We start from the raw sequence: 23970 nt of genomic DNA, 5'->3' as shown, positions 1-23970 counted from the left end.
GAGCTTGACCTGTTCTATACTTAATGCTTAATGACTTCTCTTTCTTTTCTCTTTCTTCTATATTTTACATGCATTCTGCTTGTTTCTACGTACACTGAAACTAAAACCACTCACATTCCCATCTCTACCTCCTCTAGGTGCTTCATCCCAAATGTTTATGCAGCTCTGTGCACGGCTGTGCTGGTGCCTCTCATCTGCCTGGTTGCAGTGTTGGTCATATTCATCCACGCCTACCAGGTGACTCAGCAGTGGAAGGCCTACGACGACATTTACCGCGGTCGAACCAACAGCACAGGTACCCAGCAAACCTGCAAATGCATCTGAGAATGAGTTTCTGCTTTAAGAGGCAAAAATATTGCATGCACATTAAAAGATAAGAACTCAAGATAAAATTGCTCTCACTGTGCACACATACAAACCATAAAAACAAGAAACCAGCCGCCAAGATGCCCTCATGTCACAGTCTGCATCCACCACTATTTGTGGCTGAAAGTTTCAGCCCCCATATTGCTCAGCTTACAAGTTCTGTCTCTGTGTGCGCACCCAAAGGATTTATGATACAGGATAGCAATACCTGTTTTTTCTGATTGAAATGCTGCTGTCAGATGCACCTTTATTCAGTGATTGTTTGGCTTTCTATCATATACAATGTAATTGCATATTCAAAACATACATGCACTCAATGTTGTGTAGAAGCGTGTGGACTCAACCTCAGATTTGTGGGTTACGACTCTTGTTTGCTATGAAATAGCCATCAGGGAGTTGAGGTCGGTATGAAGTTGTACTTATTTAGCACACTCATTCACTTTGGCCACACATGAAGATCCGAGCTAAACACATTAGGCCCTCAGTATCATGGCTGTAATCTGTGGCCATCAGTGAGAATCAGCAGGCTTTAGCTTGTTTTGCTCGGTCAAGGCCCTCCAATGACAAAGCAAAGCCTGAATTAGTGCCAGTCCTTTGGCTGGCACACAGTTTGACATGCACACTGTGTGTGTGTGTGTGTGTGTGTGTGTGTGTGTGTGTGTGTGTGTGTGTGTGACCTCTGAAGTTGTGTAGGAAACAAAAACAGTGCTTTGCTGAGTTACTAATAGGTGTGCATTCTCAACAGGAGAGCAATAATGTCTCGTTCACAAACCAAGGCTAAAGATCAGCCTGTGTGATTTGTACCTTTTTACTGTGGGGGACATTTTGAGAGATCGAGGGTGTACTGTGCTGTATGTCGAATGAGAAAACAGAGTGGAAGCAGCCAACATGGTGAACAGGATTTTAGCAGTTTCCTTATTTACCCTCAGAGAGAGCGAACGAGAGAAAAGTAGGCACAGCACACACTATTCAAAGTCCTCACTGAGTGTGTGTGTGTGTGTGTGTGTGGCACAGCTCCCTTGAGGTGTGAATATATGTGTGTGTCCAGTTTTGTGTGGAACAGCTGCACTGTGAAAAGGTTGCTCGTGAATGGGAATTCAAATGAATCCAGAAACACAACATTAGACAGCAGCGATTTTTATCAAAGTGGCCTGTTGCATGCAGCGGTGGATCAGTGTTGCTTTTTTATCTGCGTGCATGATGACATAATACCACCACATACATGCACACAAACATCTTGTGGCTGAGTAATATGGGATATCAATCTTGGTTTTGTCTTAACATGTCCAGAGTACAAAGGGGAATAAAACAAATGTTAGGGAAAGGCCTGCAATATTTTATTGTTCTGAACACAGGATACGCCTGTGCCTTTGTCAGAGTTGGTTTAGAAAGCCACAGGCGCTCTGACAACAATCCTGAACAGTTTCAGTCCTACAGAATGCACTGATCGGACAAAAGAACAATTGTAAGAATAAATCCTCTGATTCTACTTGATATGTCTATCAGACGTGTTTTTCATACGTGTTACCTTTAAACAGGTCAAAGATGACCATGTTGTTTCATTGGTCCATGGCTGTTTTTGTTCAGACTGGCTCCTTAATCGCTGTTATGAATCTAGCAGTGTGAGCCTTATCTTGATGTTCCCATCCAGCTAAGATTCATGCATTCATGTGGGGAAGCTGATGACTATGATTATTCAGATCTTGGCCATTTTCAAATGCCTCTCTGCTGCAAAAGCTGATGAGATAAGCTAAGGGCTACTCTGTGTGTGTGTGTGTGTGTGTGTGTGTTTGTGTGATTATGAGAAGCCTATGTGTAAAACTGACAGGACCATGTGAGATTTAGCAGGCCTTCTGACGTCAGTAAAATCAAACAAATGTACCAGTGAGTGTGTGTGTTCCTGTAGCTTAGCAAAAACTTGAAATCTGCCCTTGTGCCAAACATAAACAAAACATACACAAATTAAATTTACAATAGCACCTCTTCAGAGCGCATCATAAGACTTTATCACAGGCCCCACTGAAACTCCTGAAGGAGTTTTTGCGAGACATGAGAATGCTTAAAAAAAACCTCCTGTGTAGATGTTTATCATGATGAATCATTTGTTTTGAATTGGTTTTCTCATTTCTGGTTTTTCCCGTAGACAGTACAATAAGTGGAAGCTGCTATCTTTCTCATTTCCAGCAGGGGGCGACTCCACTGGTTTCAAAAAGAAGTATGTAAGCATATGAGAAAATGAGCCTAATTCTCACTTGATTTATGACTTCAGTAAACAGTTTTCTAATTGTTCCCGTGGGTAAAACAGATGATTAAGCAGGGTATACGGCAATACATATCATCACCAACTCCACAATCAATCCAAATATGGTCATGGCTCCAAAAAATCAAAAAGGCAGCGGCTACAACACCAGACTCAAGGCATTACAATGACAGTCCACGAGCCAATAGGTTATGGCATGGTGGCTCCATCTACTATTTGTTATGCAGCCTGTAGTTTTATCAAACATATGAGGTACAGCTACATTTTGCACAGGTCAAAGAATTCAACTTGATGAGTTCGGCTGAGTGTTTTGTGCTTCTTTTCAGGAATAATTCATCCTTCCTGGTCATAGTCTGATTAAATTATTAATTCAGATCAATATAAACATTAAGAAAGCCAAGCCTCATTCTGCTCATATATTTTAAAGACAGTAACCTTTGAAATTAAAGGCTTCTGCTTTCTCTTTTCCTGAAAAACCAAACTGATATTAGTGACATAATTTCACAATGGAGTTTTCATGCAGCATGTGTAATTTATCTTATTTATCCTCATCTTGTGGGCCCTTTGAAAGACCCTGACAGTGGGAACCACCGGACTAAACTGGACCAGCTACAGTGAAATGCTGCTTTAACATTCATGCATCGTTTTAATACTGAATAATGTCAGACTTTTACTTTTGCTACTTGGCTACATTTTGCTGCTTGCCAGAATATTCTCGGCAATTCAGCAATATTAAAAAAAAAAAAATCCTAGCTTTCGTTCCGTCTGTATATTCACTTGTAGCTCACACACACACGCACACACATTACATGTATGTGGGGTGTTTGTGAGTGCTCAACACACGCTTATTGCAGCTTGTTGTTATTACAGCTGCTGACCTCCCTGTGACAGTAATGTCAGTACCGTCTCGAGTTTCTGCCTGGTTGTTTTTGTTGAACCCATGTTCTCTCCTCAGTTTGTCTTCTCACACCGGGAAAGCAGCTCTGATCAAATATAAACTGGAGCCTGTCCTCCTGTGGAGAAAAGTAGCTCAAACATGTCCAGAGGAAAGTCATTCTGAGGAGAAATTGCATTACTTACTTACTCTATATCTTAGCTCCACCAGACAGAAAGACAGCCATGATATAATCTGGCATCTGAGACAGAGTTACCACTCTCTCTTGTGTTTGTGCAAAGGCTTTCATATGCACTCATACATGCTCACACACACATACAGTATCTCTGGAAAGCTTCTTTCTGCTACTCTGTAGTGATATCGAGCCAAACATTCAGTCAGCATTTTGCATTTAGTCTCCATTTGGCTCTAGGAACCTGTTCTTACTGTGGGAGCTCTGCCGTGTCCACAGACTGGAATGTGCTTACATGGTTAGAAAACCAGGGAGGGAGGAGATGGAGACAGACGTCAAGATAGAAGAAAGTGAGAGCGAGACAGAAAATGTTTATGCTGTTCAAACAAGAAGCAGTAGAAAGTGTGAGAAGGCTGAGTAAAATGGTGAATAGCAACGGATGAACAAGGTCATTGTGCAGATTTACCGAAAGACAGAGAATGTCCAGATAGAGGGTGTTACAACGATCCTGAAGCAACAGAAAACAATGACAAGAGTATTGGGAGAGTAAAAAATGCCTTACAGGAAATGAGTCTCAACAGGAAAGGGAGAGTCTTGAAAAATAAAAAGGAAAGGGAAAGTCTTATGGTGTTCAGCCAGAGGGAAGGTGCAGCGAGATAAGGAGCAGAACTTGGAGTGGAGTGGAGCTGACAGGGTGGTGGAAGTGGCACCCAAGTGAGGGCTTTTTGTGCAAACCTGGGCCCCGTGCCCTGTGTTTCCACCCTACTTGTGAAGTGGAGTGAACTGTACAGTCTGTCCTACATAACACCAACCAGTGCGCTACAGCTAGAGTGACTCAGCTTTGTCATTCTGAGACGATCCATTTTCCACCCCTGAGGATGAGTCGGCAGTAACGCTGATTCTGAAGGTGTCGCCTTGAAATCCATTTGCTGTTTAATGCATTAGATTCATCTTGTTGTGCACACATCTGTACAGTCAGTGTGATAACGTGTGCTCTGCATGATCGTGGTAAATATGACCATATGGAGCATTAACCTGGTACTGCATGTTCTCAGCCACATGATGATCACTAATGGAAGCACAGCGCTGCAAATTCCAGCCGTCTTCCCAGCTGAGCCATCCACAACCCAACACACACACACACACACACACACACAGATACAGACCGTCACAGACATTGCATACCTAACAACAGTGTCTCTCTGAAGTATTGCAGTTGCGTTGCTCCCATTAATTTTCTGTGAAACAATCTTCTTTGTAAGGGAAACATCTTTCACAAAACATGCACGTTTTGGCTTGTTTCAACAGCTGTTTTAAATCTTTTTCTGCTTCATCATTTCATCCTGAAGCAAACAAGCTGGATAGTAATGAGCTGTACTATCTACCAGCCCACCGATGACTCACCCTTGACAGTTGACTCAGGCTGCTGCTGATTGGCTGCGCTCATTTTGTTTGTCCTCTAATTAGCTGTTCTAATAAAAGGAGATGGATTGATTTTTCAAGCTGAGAAGAACACCACGAGCCGATAAAGATGAGGTTCACGGATACATCCGTGGCCTGAAATCACTCTCTACCTCACCGTGAGGTTGCTCACTTGAACTCTCACACCATGAGATACCGCAGGGGACAATCATTTGAAGGAATACAAATTTATCTGTCCTTACTTTTCCAGACAAAGCCGAGGGTGCCGTATTCACCTCCGTTTGTGTGCCGTCACGTACTGCATGTGGCGTGTCAGCCCTAACAGAAAGTAGGTTAGCAGTGACAGGAGTTGCGACAGAGAGCTCAGATTAGAAACACGTGCAGAAAGACCTCTTGGTGGTCTCGTCTTATCTCAGAAACACTTGACGCAGTCCAAATGCAGAAAATGTGTTTAAGTGTTTTTCTGCCTGGTGAGTACAGTGTAGTTTGTGTCCACTGCATGTATAAAGCAGGAGGAAGAGTGAGCATTTTAGCATGAGGTCATTTGTTTGTATAGTTTTGCAGCACGTGGTGGATTGTATGTGTTGAGAGTATGTTTTTAATGACGTACTTACTGAAGGGTGTACTAACTATGCTATTTCAAACTATGGAGAGAGGCACACCAACCTCCAGAATGGTGCCTGATTAAATGGAATAGAATAGAATAGTAACTTTATTGTCATTAAACTTACAGTACAGCAGAATTAAAATTTAAAGATCATCTATTAAATTTGTCCTTCTTTTCTTTTGACATTTTGAAAGAGGGACGGTGAGCGAAGACGGGGGAACATTTTTCAATAGAGGGAACGTTTGGACGTTCCACCTCTGGCTGATACACACTAGCCACATTTACACTCAACGTTTTGTTTTATTGTATTTACATTTACGTTTTATTTTGGTGATGATCATTTCTCTGTTGATAGTGTCATCTGCTTGCACTCTATCATTGCCACTCCTTAAAATATACAGTTAATATCAACGTGGCTCGACATGCTAAACATAGCGGCTGTCTGCGCTTATTTCCACGAACAAAATGATTGCGGACTCTGGTACTTGGATCAATATCAGCGTAAGTGGCACTGCAGATCCTCAATAACTCTCAGTGTGGAAAATGGGGATACAGCCCTGAGGGCATACTTCTTGGCATACACGAAATGTGTGAGTGTGTGTGTGTGTGAGTGTGTGTGTGTATTACTGTCTCTGCTCTCCTGCAGTGTGCAGCATTCACTAGTTTGGGCTTTAAACAGGAGTCCACTTGTGGACCACATGGACTCATTAAGACTTTTGGAGCAGAATAAGCGCTGCAAACCAGTGCTGAATTGGGCCTGGAGGTACTGGTTCATTAAGTGACTCCTGAGGCCTGGTCCTGGCTCCTTTCTCCTGCCACGCCACGAGTCATGTTACAGGAGTACAAGTGTATGTGTGTGTTTGTATGATTCAAGAATACAGCAGGTATTCTATGCCTTTACTCATCCATTAAATACATGTCATCAATTTTATGTCACTGTTGATGTACCAAATTGTGCTGATATTGTTTTTTAATCCTCCTCTGTTGTTATCTTGTGCTCCAGAGGTGCCGCTGGTCCTCTACTTGTTCCTGCTCATCTCCCTGGTCTGGTTGTGGGCAGGTCTACATATGGGCTACAGGTACCTGTGGATGCTCATCCTCTACGTCATCTTCAATTGCCTGCTGGTGAGCTCATTGACTTACTTATCTGTTTGTTTACTTGTTTTACATGTTTATTTATTTCTTCATTTATGCAGTTCTTTATGACTCTGCACGAGTGCTAGCTGTGGCTGCAAGCACTATGTTTTCAGGTTGTCCATTTGCATCGTAGTCATCACAAGCTCACGGTTTTGCTGATAACTGAGCTTCAGATGATGGTAGTTGCACCATGTGACAAAGCTTTCTATCAGTTCTCTGTCCTCCTCTGTAAAAAACTGTAGAGTCTGGACGCATGTGGATGAAAATAGCAAGCTGAGGGGTTGGCAAAGGCACACAAGGCAGTCATTTCTTTTTTTTCATGCATTAAATCAACAGTCCCTGCACCAAAAAGATTAATGTCCTGGGCCAGTGTTCACTATCATACTTCTGGTTCTAATTATTGGTTTTGTTAGTTTCATTAATTTCATCGGTTCTATCAGCATTCATTTTAGTTGTCATCTTTGTTGTTGATGTCTCCAGTGCAGAGTTATGAAGTTAAACTAATCTGAAGAAATGTTTTTATCTGCACCGCGTGTTTTTGCAGTTGCTGTTTTGAAACTGCGCACAGGCGAAAACATGAGGTTTTATAACAATTTATAATAATGTCAGGATGTGTGCTTCTGGATTAATGTAGCTCTTATCTTCTGTGTGGTACTTTCCCGAAGATGTTGCATATCATGCCTTGTGATATGAGAGGGCTGTCTGCAAGTTAACACAAATAAAATATTGATGATTTAGACTGCTCGTCTGGTACGTGCGTGTGTGTGTGTGTGTTGATGTTTTGTTGACTGAGAGAATGATGAAGGCTACTTTATCCCACTTTGAAGCCTCGCTTTGATGTGTTGGCGAGGCAGAACAAGAGGAGCCTTGGGAGCAGGGACAGTCGGGGTTATCACTGTGTCACATCTCCCTGAAGCCTCCACTTTCCATTTGTATTTTTGCCTGCTTGTTGTCTCTCTGTTTGCCTCTCTTTTAATCTGCGGCTCCTTGGCTTTAGTCCGACTCTGCGCTCCAAGTATCGGAGGAGATAAAGACGGGATGTTAATGAGTCACAAGATAACTCCTATTGCCAAATCTCCTCACAGCTGGAAGCCTCCAAACATTTGAATTGCTATGTACGGTGACTTTAAAGAGTTACATAACAGATAAACATATTAATGATTAAGTTAGGTTGAACTTAGCCAATATTTTGGTTTCACTATTTGATTGCAATGTTATAAGCAGAGTTATACCTCACTATTTTGTCAAATAGTGAACTTCTTGTTTCCTAACCTGAAAGAGCTGACAAGCCATCTCAGTAAGTCGACTTTCATAGTCATAATGCCACAATGCTTGGAAAATTTAGAAAACGTTAGCAGTGACCTTGGCTTTAATCCAAAAGAATCCAAAAAAATGTATTTAATTCAGCAGTACAGGCGATCAGATGTGTGGAAATCTTTTGAGCGACTCCGTAGGCAGTTCTCCCCCTGACCCCACTGTCTTTGGTACAATGGGTCCTTTTCTTCCTCGTTCAGCCTTTAAATGTTTGCAGTCTCTCCTGTCATCCTCTGAGAGACCCCACCTGCCTGTTAAGTGTGCCATAGGAGGTCTGTGGTAACCCCTTGTGATATATGGCATCCACATGCAAAAGACAACAGTACTGCACCAAAACAAACTTATCCTGTTGGTGCGGTGACAAATGAAGAGAAGTGATGTCAACGCCAACAGTCGATGTCGCACTTCGCACTTGCCCCACTCTGTGACATCATGTGGTCAGTTTCTTCTGGTGACCAATAGCATGGCGGTGCTCTGCGGTTTTTAGCATTTTATAAAACTCCATTTTATTCTGTTTACAGTTCTCTGATACGCCTATTTTTGTCCTGACAGACTGAATTTATTTGTTACATTCCTAAATTGATGTCACAGACACGAGTTTCATTTCTGTTTCGGTTGAGGTTAAAATCCGGCCTAAATCCCATAGGAACACTTCAAATTGAAGTCTTTGTTGCTTCTGTAGTGACCTTAATGTGTTCTTGTCTTTGAATTAGGCCCCCAAGGCCTCCCGCTTCTCAGCCTCCAATCCTCCGACGTCTGCCTTCTCACAAACAACACAAACACAGAGGCTTTCATTCGCACACACACGCACACCAAATCACAAATAAAACACCCGACTCTTGTTGCTGGTAATCATCTACGGCTCCACCGAGAGGAGAGAACTGCAACATAAAAGCTCGTCATGCCTCCCTAATAGATTGCCTTTCATTGCATCCTGTTCGCCCTTGGCATCAGGCGGGACAAATTCGTTGACCTTTGCAGCCAACTTTTCAAACTCCGTGTTCTCTGAAAGAAAAAAAGGAAGTCTTTTAGAACAGGACTCTGGCAATTGATTTTCAGTCCTGGCTCTTGCATTGCAACCTCAAAGCTCAGACTAAAAGGGGAGCCTCTGGGGTTCAGTCTGGGTCTGTTTAGGAATAAAGGAGGATTCATTTGAGTGGAACAGACAGGTAAAGGACAAGGACATTGATTAGCAGTAAACAAACTCATCTGACCCACTTTTCACAAAGCACAAAGGAAACCAACTCTGTGCTGATGGACATGCTGTTGCCATGAACCACGCATGGCCGCAATTAGGTGTGTGTATGAGTGCGTGCGTGTGTGTGCGTGCACTTAATTTATTTAGCTGTGAAAGGGGAAAAGAGCTGCAACAAGAGGGCTGACATTTTGTGATGCTGCGGGACTTCCATTAGGGACTGAATGAAAGTTTAATGAAAGTAAATGGGATCCCGAGAATCGAGACTGAAAATGTACGTCCCATTGAACACTTTGAACGGCAATTAGATTGTTATGACTCAGAACAGACGAAAGAAGTTTGTATCTGTGTTAATGTGTCCTGGCGCCATCGCAGCAACTTCTGAGCAAAGGGCTTTTTACAGAATGCGTCTAGATTTTGTTATTCAAGAAGACATTGATCACATGATGCGATGATTGTGACATCTATTAACGAATCACTCCGGCTGGCTGGATGTCTTTGTATTGGATTTCGTGTCACCTATTCATTACTAGCTTCATAACTAGACTGAACTGTAATTGTGATTTTTCGCTGGACTCAATGAGGAAGGATTTAACATTTAACAAAGAAGGATAACAGACTTACAGGCTTTGGTGCTGCATGACCACCTGTTTCTGGCAAAATGATTGTTCCACCAGCAGCTTGTTTAAGCACACTGTCTTATTCTTTGTTCAGGTCTTTAATGCCATCATCTCCCATTTTGTTCCGTAGCCTTGAGGTTGGAAGCCATTATACTGTAGTGTGGCTGAGCAGTTGTTGTTTTTGTTGTTTCCTTCATGCTGTGAAGTTTCCATTAGGAGAATTTTCCATGTTTACCTTGGCGTTGTTGTTGATGTGGTTGTTTGCCACGCCTCCCAACAGCTGATTACTGAAGGGCATTAAACAGCTGCAGATGTTACGGCTGTGCGCATATGTGTTGCAGAGCACAGATTAGTCTGAGGATACTGAGTGCTGTGCTCGTGGAAAGCAGCCTTTAGTGTCCAGCAGGTTAGTCGATACAACCAGACTGTGAAGCCGATCGCACTTGCAGTGATCATAAGGAAAATTAGACTTTAAACCTCTGTGTTTTTCTTTGCTCTCATTTTCCTTCCACCCTATGTTTTCTGTTAAACCCCGGAGTTATTCTAGACCCACATCTGTGCCGCATCAGGCTGAATTAGAAGACAATAATCAAATCACTGCAGCACCGCCCCTCATTATCTCCTCCCGCGGCGGCTCCTCTGCCGGTAAACCTTACCTCGTTGTGAAACATCAACAGCGGTGAAGCAGGACCATACGACATTACAATTTAGTTCCACCCACGCTTCCTCATTCAACCTTTTTACTCGGCTAAAAATAGGGCACAGGATATCTGTGTGTTATTATGGAAAAGAAGACCCAGGCCGACATGTGTCCACGCACACGCAATCAGCTGTGTGAAGCCTGAAAAGAATTAGGATTCATGGAAAGAGATCTGATGCTTTTATGAGCACAGAAAACGATTTGCACACAGCACACTTTTCCCGTGTGAGGAGTGAACACTGCATCAATCATCCAGGATTTACACTGTCCCTGACAGCAACATTATTACCCTCATATGAGTCAGTTCAGAAGAGTTTTATTTCTTTTGAATTTCTTTAGAGGACTTTTTTCCCCGAGTTTCACTTCTTTGACACATAACTGTTATTTTTCCTCCATATCTATGCTTCATCCAGTTTTATTGTCTCTCTCCCCCCCACACGTTTCTGCTCTTTCTTCCATCCCTCTCCTCTTTCTCTAGATCCAACCTTTGCCCTCCCTCCCTCTACCCTCCACCTTCCCTGTCCTTCCTGCTCGCTTTAGGTCCGTGTTTTCCTTCTCTAAAGACGTGGCCTCTCCAGTGATCAGGGAACACTTACATAACAGGCCTATGGTAGTAAAGCCTGTTCCTCAGGTTGCACAGCCTGCTGATGATCTGTGCTAATCACCCACACTGCACACGGTGAATAGCAAGCCTATATGTGAGCGCACTTTACCTGGTTACGTTGTTTGCTGTCTTGTTATTGCACAAGGAAGGTTCATTTCCTTCTTCAACTTCATAGACAAAAAATGCAAACAAAAGTCATGAAAGTACACTTTACACAACACTTGACTTGACTGTCCCATTTTCTTAGTTCAGGTTGTGTGGCTCTCACAGACGGTTTGTGCAGCTCACTCATGAAAAAACATCAGGCTCTAAAGCTTTTTTCCGAGCCGTGTGTTTTACGGTGCTCCATAAACGCCCAGTTTCCAGTTACGGTTCCTGTTGTCTTCCTCATAATGATGATTACAACCATCAGCGCTGTTTATAGTCTCTTTTCTCTGTCAATCTCCTCGTCTACGTGGGTAATGATGATCTCTTTGCTATGTGGAGGAGATTGCTGGGCAAGTTTACTGTTCTTGGTTTATCGGTTTTCTGATCTGCTGTTTCTTCTGCTCTGTTAGACACAAAACAGAAGCACGTGGTTTGGTAACGTGCAGCTTTATGGTATGAACATGTAAGAAAATGACTTGTCGTGAAGGGAAATGCTTTAAAAACCAGACATACTTGATATTTCTATCCCTGTTAGAGGTGTACACTAAAGAAGTCTGCTTTTATTATTTGACAGTTATTATTTAAAGATCACGAATGTCTCCAGTGACGTCAGTTGCTCTCCAAACCACATTCTGAAAGGTGTGTTTTCTCCACTGAACCACAGTGTGTCTGACTGTGTGTGAGCAGTGCGTGTGTGTGTGTTCGTGTTCCATCTCTGTCTGCGATCATCGCCCAGTGATGGGTGTTGTGAAATACAGGATGGCCTCGTGGTATTCGACACTCCGGTGTTTTGGGGTAATTCTCAGCCCCGTGCTGTTGACCAAGAGGATATGGTAATGACGAGCAAGTGGAGGAAGCAGAAATACCAGGGTGCCAGTGATGTCATGGCCCTGTGATGAAGTAATTCTCCATTAATCATGCTGAAAGGGATGCTGCTGCCTGTGGTGATGTGAAAGAATTTAACTGCATCTACTTTTACATTTGAAACATTTCTTGGATGTCCAGAATTACAAGCAACCATGAAACATGTCCATATCAGAGGAATGAAGATGATGATGAAGATGTTACGGATTGCATGTCTGAAAATGAGGAGCTCTGCAAGAGCTAAATGATCAGAGCTGTGGAGGATGCGTAACTTATGTCTTGATGCAGATTTTTCCCTCTTTCTCTCCAGGGCCTGTATGTGTTCGCTGTGTACTTCGTCATGCACAACCAGCTGTGCTGGCCGACTAAAGCCAGTTACACGGTAGAGATGAGCGGCCATGATGGTCCCGAGTCGACCTATCAGGGAGGGGGACCCACTTCTGTTGGGGGCGACATCAGCAAATCAACTCAGAATCTCATTAGCGCCATGGAGGAGGTAAACACGCTCACGCACAGCTCTTAACGGGCCATCAGAGAGTCTCTTAACGATCTCAACTATATCCTCATCTCTTAACTGAGTGGAAACTTGTGATTTTTATGGTCTAGGTCTTCTTTTTGTAGATTTTGCCTCTGTTAGACTTTGCTGAGATCTGGGGATGCAACAACCAGAAATTCCAAAATTCAGCATTCAAAAAAGAGTTCAACTTTAACCTGAAGTAGCCGTCATAGTTCTGTCCAATGACATTCTGGGTGCAGTGACTTTTGGTGTCACCTCTGAGTCATTTACGGTTTGTTAGCAAACTGTGTTGACATTTTGATGTTATTTGGTCTGCTGTTGGTGCAGATCACATTTGACGATTATTGCCAAAACTATGAAAGATTCCGTTAATTAGCGCAGTCTTGGCTGTACGTTCCCTCACTGTGTTCCACCTTCAAGTTGCTTTTCCTCCCTCCTTTTCCCATGCCCTCATTCCCATGGTTCTATTTGCCCATTCCTGGTCCTCCTTCACACATTTCTCACATCAGCTGAGCGTGACTGCACTGAGAACATTCACGCTCACTCACTCACACTCCTCTGGCCTGGTCTGATTCTCATTATGTAACATCTGTGCCAGATATGTGTGTGTGTAAACGGCCTGTCTTTGTGACTCCCACGTACACCCATATCAACTCATTTTGTGACCTTTCTGTCAGACCAGCACGTCGCATGCGAGCACACACTGAACATATACTGCATACACACACACACACACACTCTGTATTAACTCTCCTCAGCACCCTTGTCTCTGGAGAATACCCTATATGGACTGAGTTGGTAAAAATGAGGGAAAGGAGGAGGAAAAAAAGGGGGGCAGGTTTAGCTCTGTTACTCCTTGGGAACCCCCCCCCCTTCCCTCCCTTTTTCTCGATCTCTCTCTCCACATGTAGGAATCCAGTAATCTTGTTTTATTCATGAGAGCACACTCCAGCCTCTCTGACATTTGACATCAGCCCAGTAAGAGACATAAGAGTGCAGAGGCGAGCCTGGTGAGGCGAGCGTCAGATAAGGTTTGATTTGACGAAATTAGAAGTGAGATTAGAAAAGGGATGGAAGAAGATAATTTGAAGGTTGAACAGCTTATGGAATGGATTGATTCATGCCCTCAAAGTGGATACAACAGGTCTGAGGTGCTGAAGGCCTGCAAGCATCAGAAGCTTGTACAACACACACACACATTTATGCATGTACATGGACTGGATGGGTGAGACGTTCATTATAAATAAACACCGTGGGACACAAGAGGAGATAATGCATTCATCCTGTGGACAAAATAAGAAAGTTACGCACACAACGTGATTTGATTTTGCTGTTTATTTCACTCTCTCACTATCTTTTTTCTGTCCTATCACTCCCATCTTTTGCTGTATGGATGCATGAATAAGCATGTCCCCCACCGAACAAAACCCTTTCTTTTTTTAAAATAAAACCCTGTGGTGGCACCATAATTTCCATGTCATCAGGCTGATTCGATGATAAACCCTAAACCCACTGAACTCGCTCTCACCCCATGAACCCACTGTGACCCTGTGGGTTGGCCTTAACCCTTCAGGGTGCTTGGACAACATGCACTCTGCGTGACCCTCACTCTTCACAGGCATGATTACACCGCTGACAGGAACAGCCCTTCTCTGAATTAAGCACACGTGTGTGTGTGTGTGTGGGTGTGTGTGTGTGTGTATTGATGATGAGGATCGTTATTTTGCCCTGCGTTCATGTGGAGTTCATGTTATCAGACGCAGGACTAACTGCCTCTGCGTGCCTCTGCCTCAGGTGTCAGCAGACTGGGAGCGAGCGTCGCTGCGGCCCAGCAGTCAGCCCAGCAGCGTGTTTAAACCCAGCCCTGTGATGGGGACGTACGCCTCCGAGGGGGGCTTCGTCAACGCCAACCTGGTCGCCACAGACGAGGAGTCGCAGGAGTTTGACGACCTCATATTTGCCTTAAAAACTGGTGAGGATCCCACCAAGGACGTACTGCATGCTCACACATTCGCACTTAAGTGGTGTAGCGTAAAAAGTGTCTTGTACATCGTTATCTGTTTGACAAACAAGTTTAAAAAAACTGTGCTGAAGGTTCTTGTTTACCTTCTGTATCTGACCATGGTCATCATATGATTAATAGTAAACATAGTTTCTCCTGGAAGCTTGTGGAGATGCATACAAACACTGAAAGCATCTCATCCATACTGCACACTGGTTTTAGTTCATTTGAGGCAGAAGCGGGAAGGTCCCATCAAGGTTTTGAAGTTTTTGCTGAGTGCATGGCAGTAAAAATACACAAAAGGAGCGCAGCACAATGGTGAGTTCCCTGAGTAGCGTCATCACAAAACTGTAGAACATTTTCAGGGTTTCCAGTTCACTTTTGTTCCCTTTCATAACAACATCACCTCATGTGTTTTAATTTTTTCATATATAAAAGCATTACTTTCTTATGTTTGGAATCAAACTCTGACTGGAAGCATAAAGACTTCCTGTTAAATCTTCTGTCCTGTTTTTTTTCCATGAAATAGAAAAATAAAGATGCTGTGTACTGTGCAAAATGTCACCACAACAATGCATTGGCCACAAAGCTTTTTTAAATGTGAAGGAAAAACACAACACGCTTCCAAAATAAACAAGTTTTTAACGGACGTGGCACATGTGGCTTAAAGCAAAAAATACAGACAGAGAGACATGATAAAACTTTTTTATTTGTTGATTGAAACAATCAATGTGTGTGTGTATGTGTGCACATATAGTATCACATGGCATCTGTAAGCATCAGCCCTTCTTACCTTCAGTCTGTCTGCTGCCATGAAAACCATTCTTCATCTGGTGCCATCAATGATTCATGAGCTGAGGGCCCAAACTGCCCACTGATACCAGCACACACACACACACACACACACACACACACACACACACACACCCCGATAGTCCTCTCCTCACTCTGTCAAGTCACAATGTTTGAATAAAAATTAGGCTGAGCTGGGCGACAGCCAACAGGATCCTCAGTATACTGGGACTCTCCTCTGCAGACGCTGCCAGAAAGTGAAGTCACTCCACTGATGTGATTTTCACACGCTTGAAAAAATATTGGACTGCAGACAGAGCTGGCTGTCTTAGCTAAACAGACAACATGCATGAGCGGTGTTCTGTGATTTTTAAAATGAAGATGCAGATGAAGATGTCATTTGCTGTCATGAATTCAGAAACTTTCGGTTTTAGCGTCACACAGTAAAATCGAAACAACGTGAAGCATTCAGGGCATGCAGCAATTCAACTGTAATGTGATAAATCAGCTTCGGGCGGAACTTTTTCTGTGGGGTTTAGGTGAAAATGTGATTGTTTTCCTTGTGGCTTCAGCTCTGGAAATGAATCATTTTGTTAGAAGTTTTGAGCAGTGAATGTGGACAAAGCATCCACAGACAACATGACATGGAAATTGTTGTCTGCCTGGTGCTCATCCCTGGATTTGATTGTTGTTCTTTGATTGGTTATTGCTTTGCTGTTAATCCCTGTTGCACCACACCAGCAGCGAGTGCTCCTGCTGATTGACAGCTAACCCTTTAAAACAGTCATGCAGCTCAGCTTTAGTCTCACATCATGGAAAGAGTAAGAGTCTGCCCCTCCGTGAGGTGGCTGCTCCGGGCGAGATAAGAGATATGTAGAAAAGATAGAAAGACCAACCCGATAAGACGCTCAAGTGTGTGTGACTGAGTCAAGTCACACTGAGTTTCTCAGTCTGTTTGTATTATGAAGAAGAGAAATTACCTTCCAGGAAAATAAATGAATCATTAACAACTAATGCCGGGCTTCTGATGGCTTTGAGCCCATTAAAGCTCCAGTCCTGAGGTTTGACTTTGCAGACAAGGTTGTCCTATTCGGGGCGCAGCGGGCTTTAAATCTCGAAACCCACATCAAACTTGACTTTGCTGGGACCTCATAGAGTCTCCTCAGGTACCTGAGCGCAGGCGTATACGCAGCAGCACTTGAGAACCGCTTGTGTGCATCCGAGAAAAACAAAATTTGCAGCCATGGAGATGGCCAGATTAAAAGTCCTTCTGAGCAGGTGTGAGTTTGACAGACCTGTGGGTGTTAATTAATGTGGATTAGTCTTAGAAGATGGTGTTACGCTAAGTAAAAACTTGGACAGAGGTAACCCCTTACTGAGTGTGTGTTGACAGCGTGAATCAGACCCAGAGGTGTGTATGCCTCCCCATCTCAAGTAAACAAGTTGACGGTTGCAGCAGTGGGACGTTTGTCTCTTGTCTTTGGCTTCTCCTGACGTCTGCTTGCTGTGCTGAGCTGGTGTGGTGTTCAACCTCAAAGAGACGGTTCACCCAATATATTTATGGAAACAGACATTGCTGCCAAGTTTTTAAATGTTTTGGGGGTTTTTTCTGTGCCATTTAATGCCATTTAGTGCCATTGTATTCCAGAGACGGCAGGCATCTCCACAGCCGACATCTCCAAAACTCACTTCTCAAAACTTTACTTTTAACTTGCTGCTCCAATCCGGTCATGAGGACGTTCTTCCATGTCACACTTTACCTGATGGCCCCTGACCTTCTCATGGTCAATACGAGTCACGTTGAACTCATAACCTGGTCTAATCTCAACCAGACAGTCAGCAGTAAAGATAATTCGCTAATCAGAATTACATAACGGAGCACCTCCTGACAGGGGTCAGCAAGCAGGGCTGTAATGAGTGTCTTCACACTTCATTTGGTAGTGAACTATTAACACACAGAGAAGCACACACGTATTCCCAGCACGGTGTTGTCTGCGCAGTGTGACTAAATGCTGATCATTAACATGTTGCTGCAGGAGGGCAGCTTTTTCTTATCGCTCAGCGTCAGACGGCGCCTTGACGCGACCGACTTCATGAAGCATCGTAGGTCTGACGCTCTTCTGATCAGGTCATAGATATTACCTTTTAGCGCATCGTGCAGAGGATTCAAGCAGGAAGAGGAAGCTGAGAGCGCCTACATTTGGTTTGCTTCATCGAAAACGTTCTAACATGTTTATAAAATACATATGACTTACTAGAACATTAAATCTTGGAGTTTTTTCCGTTTTTGTTCCCAGAGGTTCCCAGGACAGAGGCAGGTATTCAGTACAGTCACTTAAATTCTGGAGAACAGCACCAAGGCCGCGTAATTTTCTCAGTTTGTTATCCTAATGATGGAAATATTAACACTTTTTTATATGAGCCCGGGTGCAAATTTGCAAAATGCAATATTTCAACTAAGTGCAGCAGCAGAAATGCCAAATCGTGCAGTTTGGAGTAAACCTTTTGACAATCGCTGGATCCACACAAAAAGGCTCATATTTCTTGGCCGGTTGCCTAACTTTTCACCTGAGCACATTGAACACTGGAAACCATTAAGCTGTCCTGCAAAGAAGCAAGAAAACATCAGTTAAAACATGCAGTAACCCTCCTTGTGAAGTTAACTTTAGTTTTTTCTTCTACTGAATATCCCCAGTAGATGATACACATGCTTCGGTGACTGTTGTGTAAGATCCGTAGTCGTAGTGTTTATACATATGGAAAAGGTATTCTGAGTACCTGCTATATAGAATTAGTGAGCAATTAGTGAGGTTTCTACACAGTACATACAGTATGTTACTGTTTTACCAGCAGCCTGCTGTACAATTTATCCGACTCGTAATGAGTTACGTTGTTTTACTGCCCGCTTCTGGTCTTGCATCAGAGTCGGTCAGCCTGCTTCATTTGTTATCATGGCTGATAAAGTACAGTATGCCGTCTGATAACACAGATTATGACACGCAGTATAGCTTATGTAATACCATCTGGGCACTAATAGGTCAGATGTGACGGATAATCGGCAGATGATTAGTTGTGTGGATTTCTTGCACTGAACTGAAGAACTCAAAGAAAAAGAATCTTTTTAATGTTTGAAGAAATCCTTGCACACAGTCTGCATAAAGGTTAAACTTCAAGAAAATAATCGTGTTTCTGAAGTGATGTCTAATGCAACTTTTTCTGTCCGTTTCAGGGACCGGCCTTAACGTCAGCGATAATGAGTCCATCCCCGGAAGCCACGACGGAGGGAGCGTGACCAACTCACAGATAGTCGAGCTGAGACGAATCCCCATCGCTGACACACACCTCTAACCTGTTCGCCTCACACACAACCCGTGTCCTCTAGTCTTCTGAGATAAATACAACACAGTATTTTTATATTATAAAAATCTTTTGCACTAAAACTCAGTGTTTTGAATAGAACATTTTCATATAGATGTTTGATACTGTATGTGATTTTTACTGTACATTTGTTTTTTATATATATATATGAACCTATACATAAATGTTTTACTAAATTAATTTTTTTAAAGTCCTTGATGGAGTTGTTTTCTGAATGTATATTGTGATTTTTTTTTCTGTAGAGACATAGCAGATGAGATAGCCAGGTGTGCACTCTGCAGATCTGCTGCTGCTGAGTATGGAAATTGTGTAACATTCTTAATAAATGATTTACAATATATTTTACATTTGGCTGTGCTGATTCCTTTTTCCCTAATCTTTCAAACAGTCAGTTTACTGCAGGAGTCTGATGGTTATGTAAGCGAGTCCCTGTGGGGTCAGGGGTCACCCCCTCATGGAGGAGCGTTTGTGTGAATGATCGCCGCCTCGCTGGAATTTCACAAACTGGTTCTACACAGAGAAGAAGTTTGACTGCTCTGCTGGTGTCTGCAGAGATGGGGAATATTCAAAATACTGTAAAAGTATTAAATTATATTGGCTCTTCGGTCATGTTTGAATTCGTTTCCCTTCTCTGCCTTACATTACACACATTACATTACGCTACGTTTTTTATTTGATCTGCTCAGTGAAGCATCGTGGAGGGGAGTTGGCTGAAAGTGCAAGAAAATAGTTCCCTCTGACAGCAGCTTTGAACCCCTTGGAATCCGACGTCTACTTGACCCTTGCACTGACCTTTAAACTTTGTCTCACATTGACTCCACTTCTGAGCTTGGTTGCCGTTTGCACGAGGGGCTGTTACTTTTACTGCTCGAGAAAGAAATTTACAAGAGAAAACAAAGAAAACGGAGACGGCCAAAGAGGAGCAGGGGCGATCCGTCCACCCAGGTGTCGTCACCAACAACGCTGGCTTGATCTTTACAGCTACCCTCCCAGATTCATTGTGGGTGCTTGAGGTCACGATGCCTACATATAATGAGAGTGCTACAGCAGCAGGACATGAGTGTGCTACTTGAAGATACACTATATAGACAAAAGTATCCATCCAGTCTTTATGGGGCTGTTTCACTGACTTCCAGTGAAGAGTAACCTTAATGCTTCAGCATACCAAGACATTTTGGACAATGCTGTGCTTCCAACTTTGTCGCAACAGTTTGTTGAAGGCCCTTTTCTATTCCAGCATGACTGTGCTCCAGTGCACAAAGCAAAGCTCCATAAAGACATGGTTGGATGAGTTTGGTGTGGAAGAACTTGACTGGCCCGCACAGAGTCCTGACCTCAACTCCATCCAACACCTTTGGGATGAACTGGAACGGAGATTGTGAGCCAGACCTTTTAACATAAAGGAACTGGCTAAAAAAATGCTTCTTCTTTATATAACTGTCTCTCACTGGTGAATGACATCATTCTCCTGCCTGCAGACAAATGAGGTTGAGACTATTATGGGTTGTCTTCTTTTGTGCTTTAGTCTGCAAGTCCTTTATTTTTATTTAAGAAGTGAATCAGAGCTAGTGTTTCCTCACTTTAAAATCTCCGAAAACCTCTTGATCCTCCTCTGCCCACTTCATGTTGTGGGAGAGACGCTGCGGTTGAAGTTGCAGAACTCGTCTTTTCCCCAGTTTTTGTTTTTTGTGTCCACGTCTGTGGTCATTTTTCACCCTCGAGGGCAAAGAATCGAGTAGGCTGTGTCCACAAAAGAGGGTGGAAAAGTTTCTGAAACAAGCTCTATAACAAATTATATCAGATATCAGATCTCTGACAGCAACAATGTTTGGTGTGCTTGTCCTCTCTGTTTTTGTTTTGTGCAGCACACTTACATTACTCTGGAGACTCATTTCTGTAACCATCAGCTGGAGTCTTTCCTCAGGGATCTGAAGGAAAACATCACCGTAATGAGCGAGAAAGGAGAAGATAAAAAAGCTCCATTTAACAAGATTCCAGCGTTTCCAAAAGGTGAGTTTCAATGTTTACCTCCTCCTCACAAAACCAACTGAGACACAAACAATTCATTTTCATGCTTTATTGCTGTGCATCGTCATGGCAGCTCTGACATATTTCCATTATGTATCATTAGGGTAAGCTGTATTGCCTGCAGACTGCGTCAGTGATTTCTGAAGAGTACAAGGAAAGTGGATCTGCTGCAAGAGAAACATCAAGGCTTCCAGACCTTTGATCAGGTCAGCTGACAGACATCTAAATTAACTGCTGCATAAAAACCGCTGACTAGGGAACCCTGTGCATATGGCATATTTTACAGCACATTTTAGTTACGTAATTTACCACAGTGTACAGTTACAATCTTAAACGAAAATGAAAACGAAAATCTCTGAGGTAACTAAACTAAACTCTAAAGGTAACACCTACCAGCACTCCTAAAGATAACTTCATAGATTTTTGGGTTAAACAGCAATGATCTTATAATAAAAGAAATGCCTTTTAAACTGCTATTTCCAAAGGCTCAGATGAGACACTCAGAGTTTTAAGGGCTCAAACAATCCACGCCACCTCTCTTAGCCTCAAGTGGTTAAAACACTTTAACAGCCACAACGAGCAGCTTGATGTCCACCCAAACCTCCAGCCTTGGTCCCAGAGACACGAGGCTGGAGGCAGACGTGTTTATGTTGAAGTCCTTGGTCTGTCTATGCCCAGAGGGAACAGTCGAGATAAGACAGCAGACGACCAGGCAGCAACTGATTCACACTCATTTATAGCCTGTCCGTATGGATGCTCAGATGATTACTCTGCACTTGTAGCGCTCAGTGAATCACTGCATCCTCAGCGCAAGGTTGTCTGACAAAGCAAAGCCCAGAAGACAGCAGACATGGAGATTCTCATCCCTCGTGTCCTATTTTAGAAACTATTACTGCTCTTTCTTTTTAAAGCTTGCTTGGTTTTGTTAGTAAAGTTGTGAATGGATGTTTTTTGGGGGTGGAGGGCGGGGTGTCTTTTCAAAACGATGCAGGAGATAAAGTTACACCACCAAACAATGAGAAAAGATATTGTGTTCACACACTTTCAATGACGTTCAACTAAAGTTTGTTATGAAAAAACAACAATCTCCGTGGATTACATCACTCTTCAGACTGAATGGAAAGGGTGTGAATTTCCGAAACGTGATAATGCCACCTCTTGACTGTTTTCACTGGCCTTTTCTTTAGAGCATAATGAATGTAAGAAAACCTTCCTTTAATTCTTTAGGTTCTGAATAAGTATATACAGTTTGAGTGAATCTAACCAGACCTTTTAATGGCACATTCATCGCCTTGTCTCAGACTACAATGGAGTGACCCAGTTCAACAGTGAAGCCTGGCAGCAAAGGTCTGCATCCGTTGAATCGACAGTGGTGGTTGGTTGTTGTGCAAACTTACTGCGCGCTACCTGTTGCTCTGGTTAACGTCCCTGTTTTTTGTCTTTTCACATCCATAGCACAGAAAATGATCTGCGTTGTACATAATCCAGGCTTCAGGCCATGTAAAGATGCTCATGTTGTGAGCTCAGAGTCTCACAGTGTAGCCAGCTGATTCTAATCACTGTAATCCTGCCTCGTTTGGAGTATCTTAGCAGTGTGGGAGTAATTTGATCAAACAATCAGCTCCCTTTGATGTCTGTCTGATAATCAATAACTTGCTTAGGTTAAGTCTGGCATGCATTCATAACAGGCACGACAGAATCTTTCCTCGCCGTTGCATAATTTTACAGTCCATACCAAGAGAACATGTGAGAGCCAAACCCTTTGACTTCTTCATATCACAAACTGCTGAGCAAGCATTGCTGTCCAGAACACATCGACAACCTCAAGTTCAAGTGTGGATGATTTGCACTGCTAGTAAGCATTTGTGAATCTGTGTATTACGCACATGGCGCTTGTTCTCCTACAGTACTACATTCCCCACGCGCCTGTCAGCCTTTGCTGAAACGCACCACAGAGCAAAAAGAGCAGGAGCGTGATGAAAGTTGTGTAATGGGAGAGCAGAGAAGTTGAAAGTAAACATGTTTACATGAGGGTGTTGAGGAGATTGTGTGTGTGTGTGTGTGTGTGTGTGTACACGTTTGCATATCTTCCTGTCTTTCCTCATGGGACAACAAACACAGTGAGAACATGATGCAAATATGTACCTACATCAGGGTAAGTGTGTGTGGGTGTGTGTGTGTGTGCGCGCGCGTGTGCAGGCACATTTGCTGTGCACATTACGCTGAGTTCAGAGTGTACTCCAGACCATCTTGTCATCCATCATCAGTTGCATCGCACTCATCGCTGCCTCACCGTGTCTGACATCTGATCAGATGAAGACTTTGGCCTTCCTTACTCAAATATGGAAGAAAGAGTCATCAGCCATCCATGTTATTATAAGACATGTAGACATAATGTATTATAATTGTGGTAACCTATGGCAGTGCTTTAGTGTTTGTTTATAAACTCTCAATCAGTAAACTACCCAAGATATTTGGTCAAAATCGAGTAAATTGGAATTGAACTGGATGTCTTACCAGCCCATATAAAGAATGTTTATGTCTTGGAAATAAATATTTGTTGTGAAAATAGGATGTAAAATATGCGCTGGCAGAACTAACAAACAGGCATCTATAGCCGAAAGATACTTTTACAGTTTCTTGAGTGGACTGATTGTGTAATGGTGTTTATCCCAAGGCAGAGTTTGCTTTGTGTAGGTATTATGCTGATTGTACAGGCTGGCTGCCATTTTTGGGGGATAAAATAATCCTGATTCTAATTAAAATGAAAACATTCCAGCGTTTGTATTTGCAATTTACAGCTTGTCTATTTTAAACCTTTTTTTCTCAGCTCCAGTCTTAGCACCACTACAGATTTATTTACTTTGGACAAAGTCATTAGTCACAAGCTGTACATTCAGTACAAAGTGCTGCTTCAAAGTCGTATCTGAAGCCTTCTTTACATTGAAAC

The 23970-nt window shown here is 42.9% G+C and overlaps 1 protein-coding gene and 1 long non-coding RNA gene across 2 annotated transcripts in view; one reads left to right on the top strand and one right to left on the bottom strand.

Moving 5' to 3' along the window:
- adgrv1 (adhesion G protein-coupled receptor V1) overlaps window positions 1–19337 on the top strand; it is a 105316-nt gene extending 85979 nt beyond the window's left edge. Inside the window, exons 91-95 of the mRNA XM_046387083.1 lie at window positions 138–295; window positions 6726–6847; window positions 12614–12799; window positions 14615–14792; window positions 18844–19337. Coding sequence (XP_046243039.1) covers window positions 138–295; window positions 6726–6847; window positions 12614–12799; window positions 14615–14792; window positions 18844–18962 — 763 coding nt within the window. The 3' untranslated portion in view covers window positions 18963–19337. The remainder of the gene's footprint in view (window positions 1–137; window positions 296–6725; window positions 6848–12613; window positions 12800–14614; window positions 14793–18843) is intronic.
- Window positions 19338–20681: 1344 nt separating this feature from the next.
- Window positions 20682–20995, bottom strand: LOC124058409. Its single transcript, XR_006843250.1, has 2 exons — window positions 20867–20995; window positions 20682–20732 (listed from the first exon to the last, which is right to left on the bottom strand). It is a non-coding gene; the product is annotated as an uncharacterized LOC124058409 (long non-coding RNA).
- Between the last annotated feature and the right edge of the window lie 2975 nt (window positions 20996–23970).

This window comes from Scatophagus argus, chromosome 4 (assembly GCF_020382885.2).
Source record: "Scatophagus argus isolate fScaArg1 chromosome 4, fScaArg1.pri, whole genome shotgun sequence".
Classification (NCBI taxonomy): domain Eukaryota; kingdom Metazoa; phylum Chordata; class Actinopteri; family Scatophagidae; genus Scatophagus; species Scatophagus argus.
This window is presented reverse-complemented; position numbering and strand designations above follow the sequence as displayed.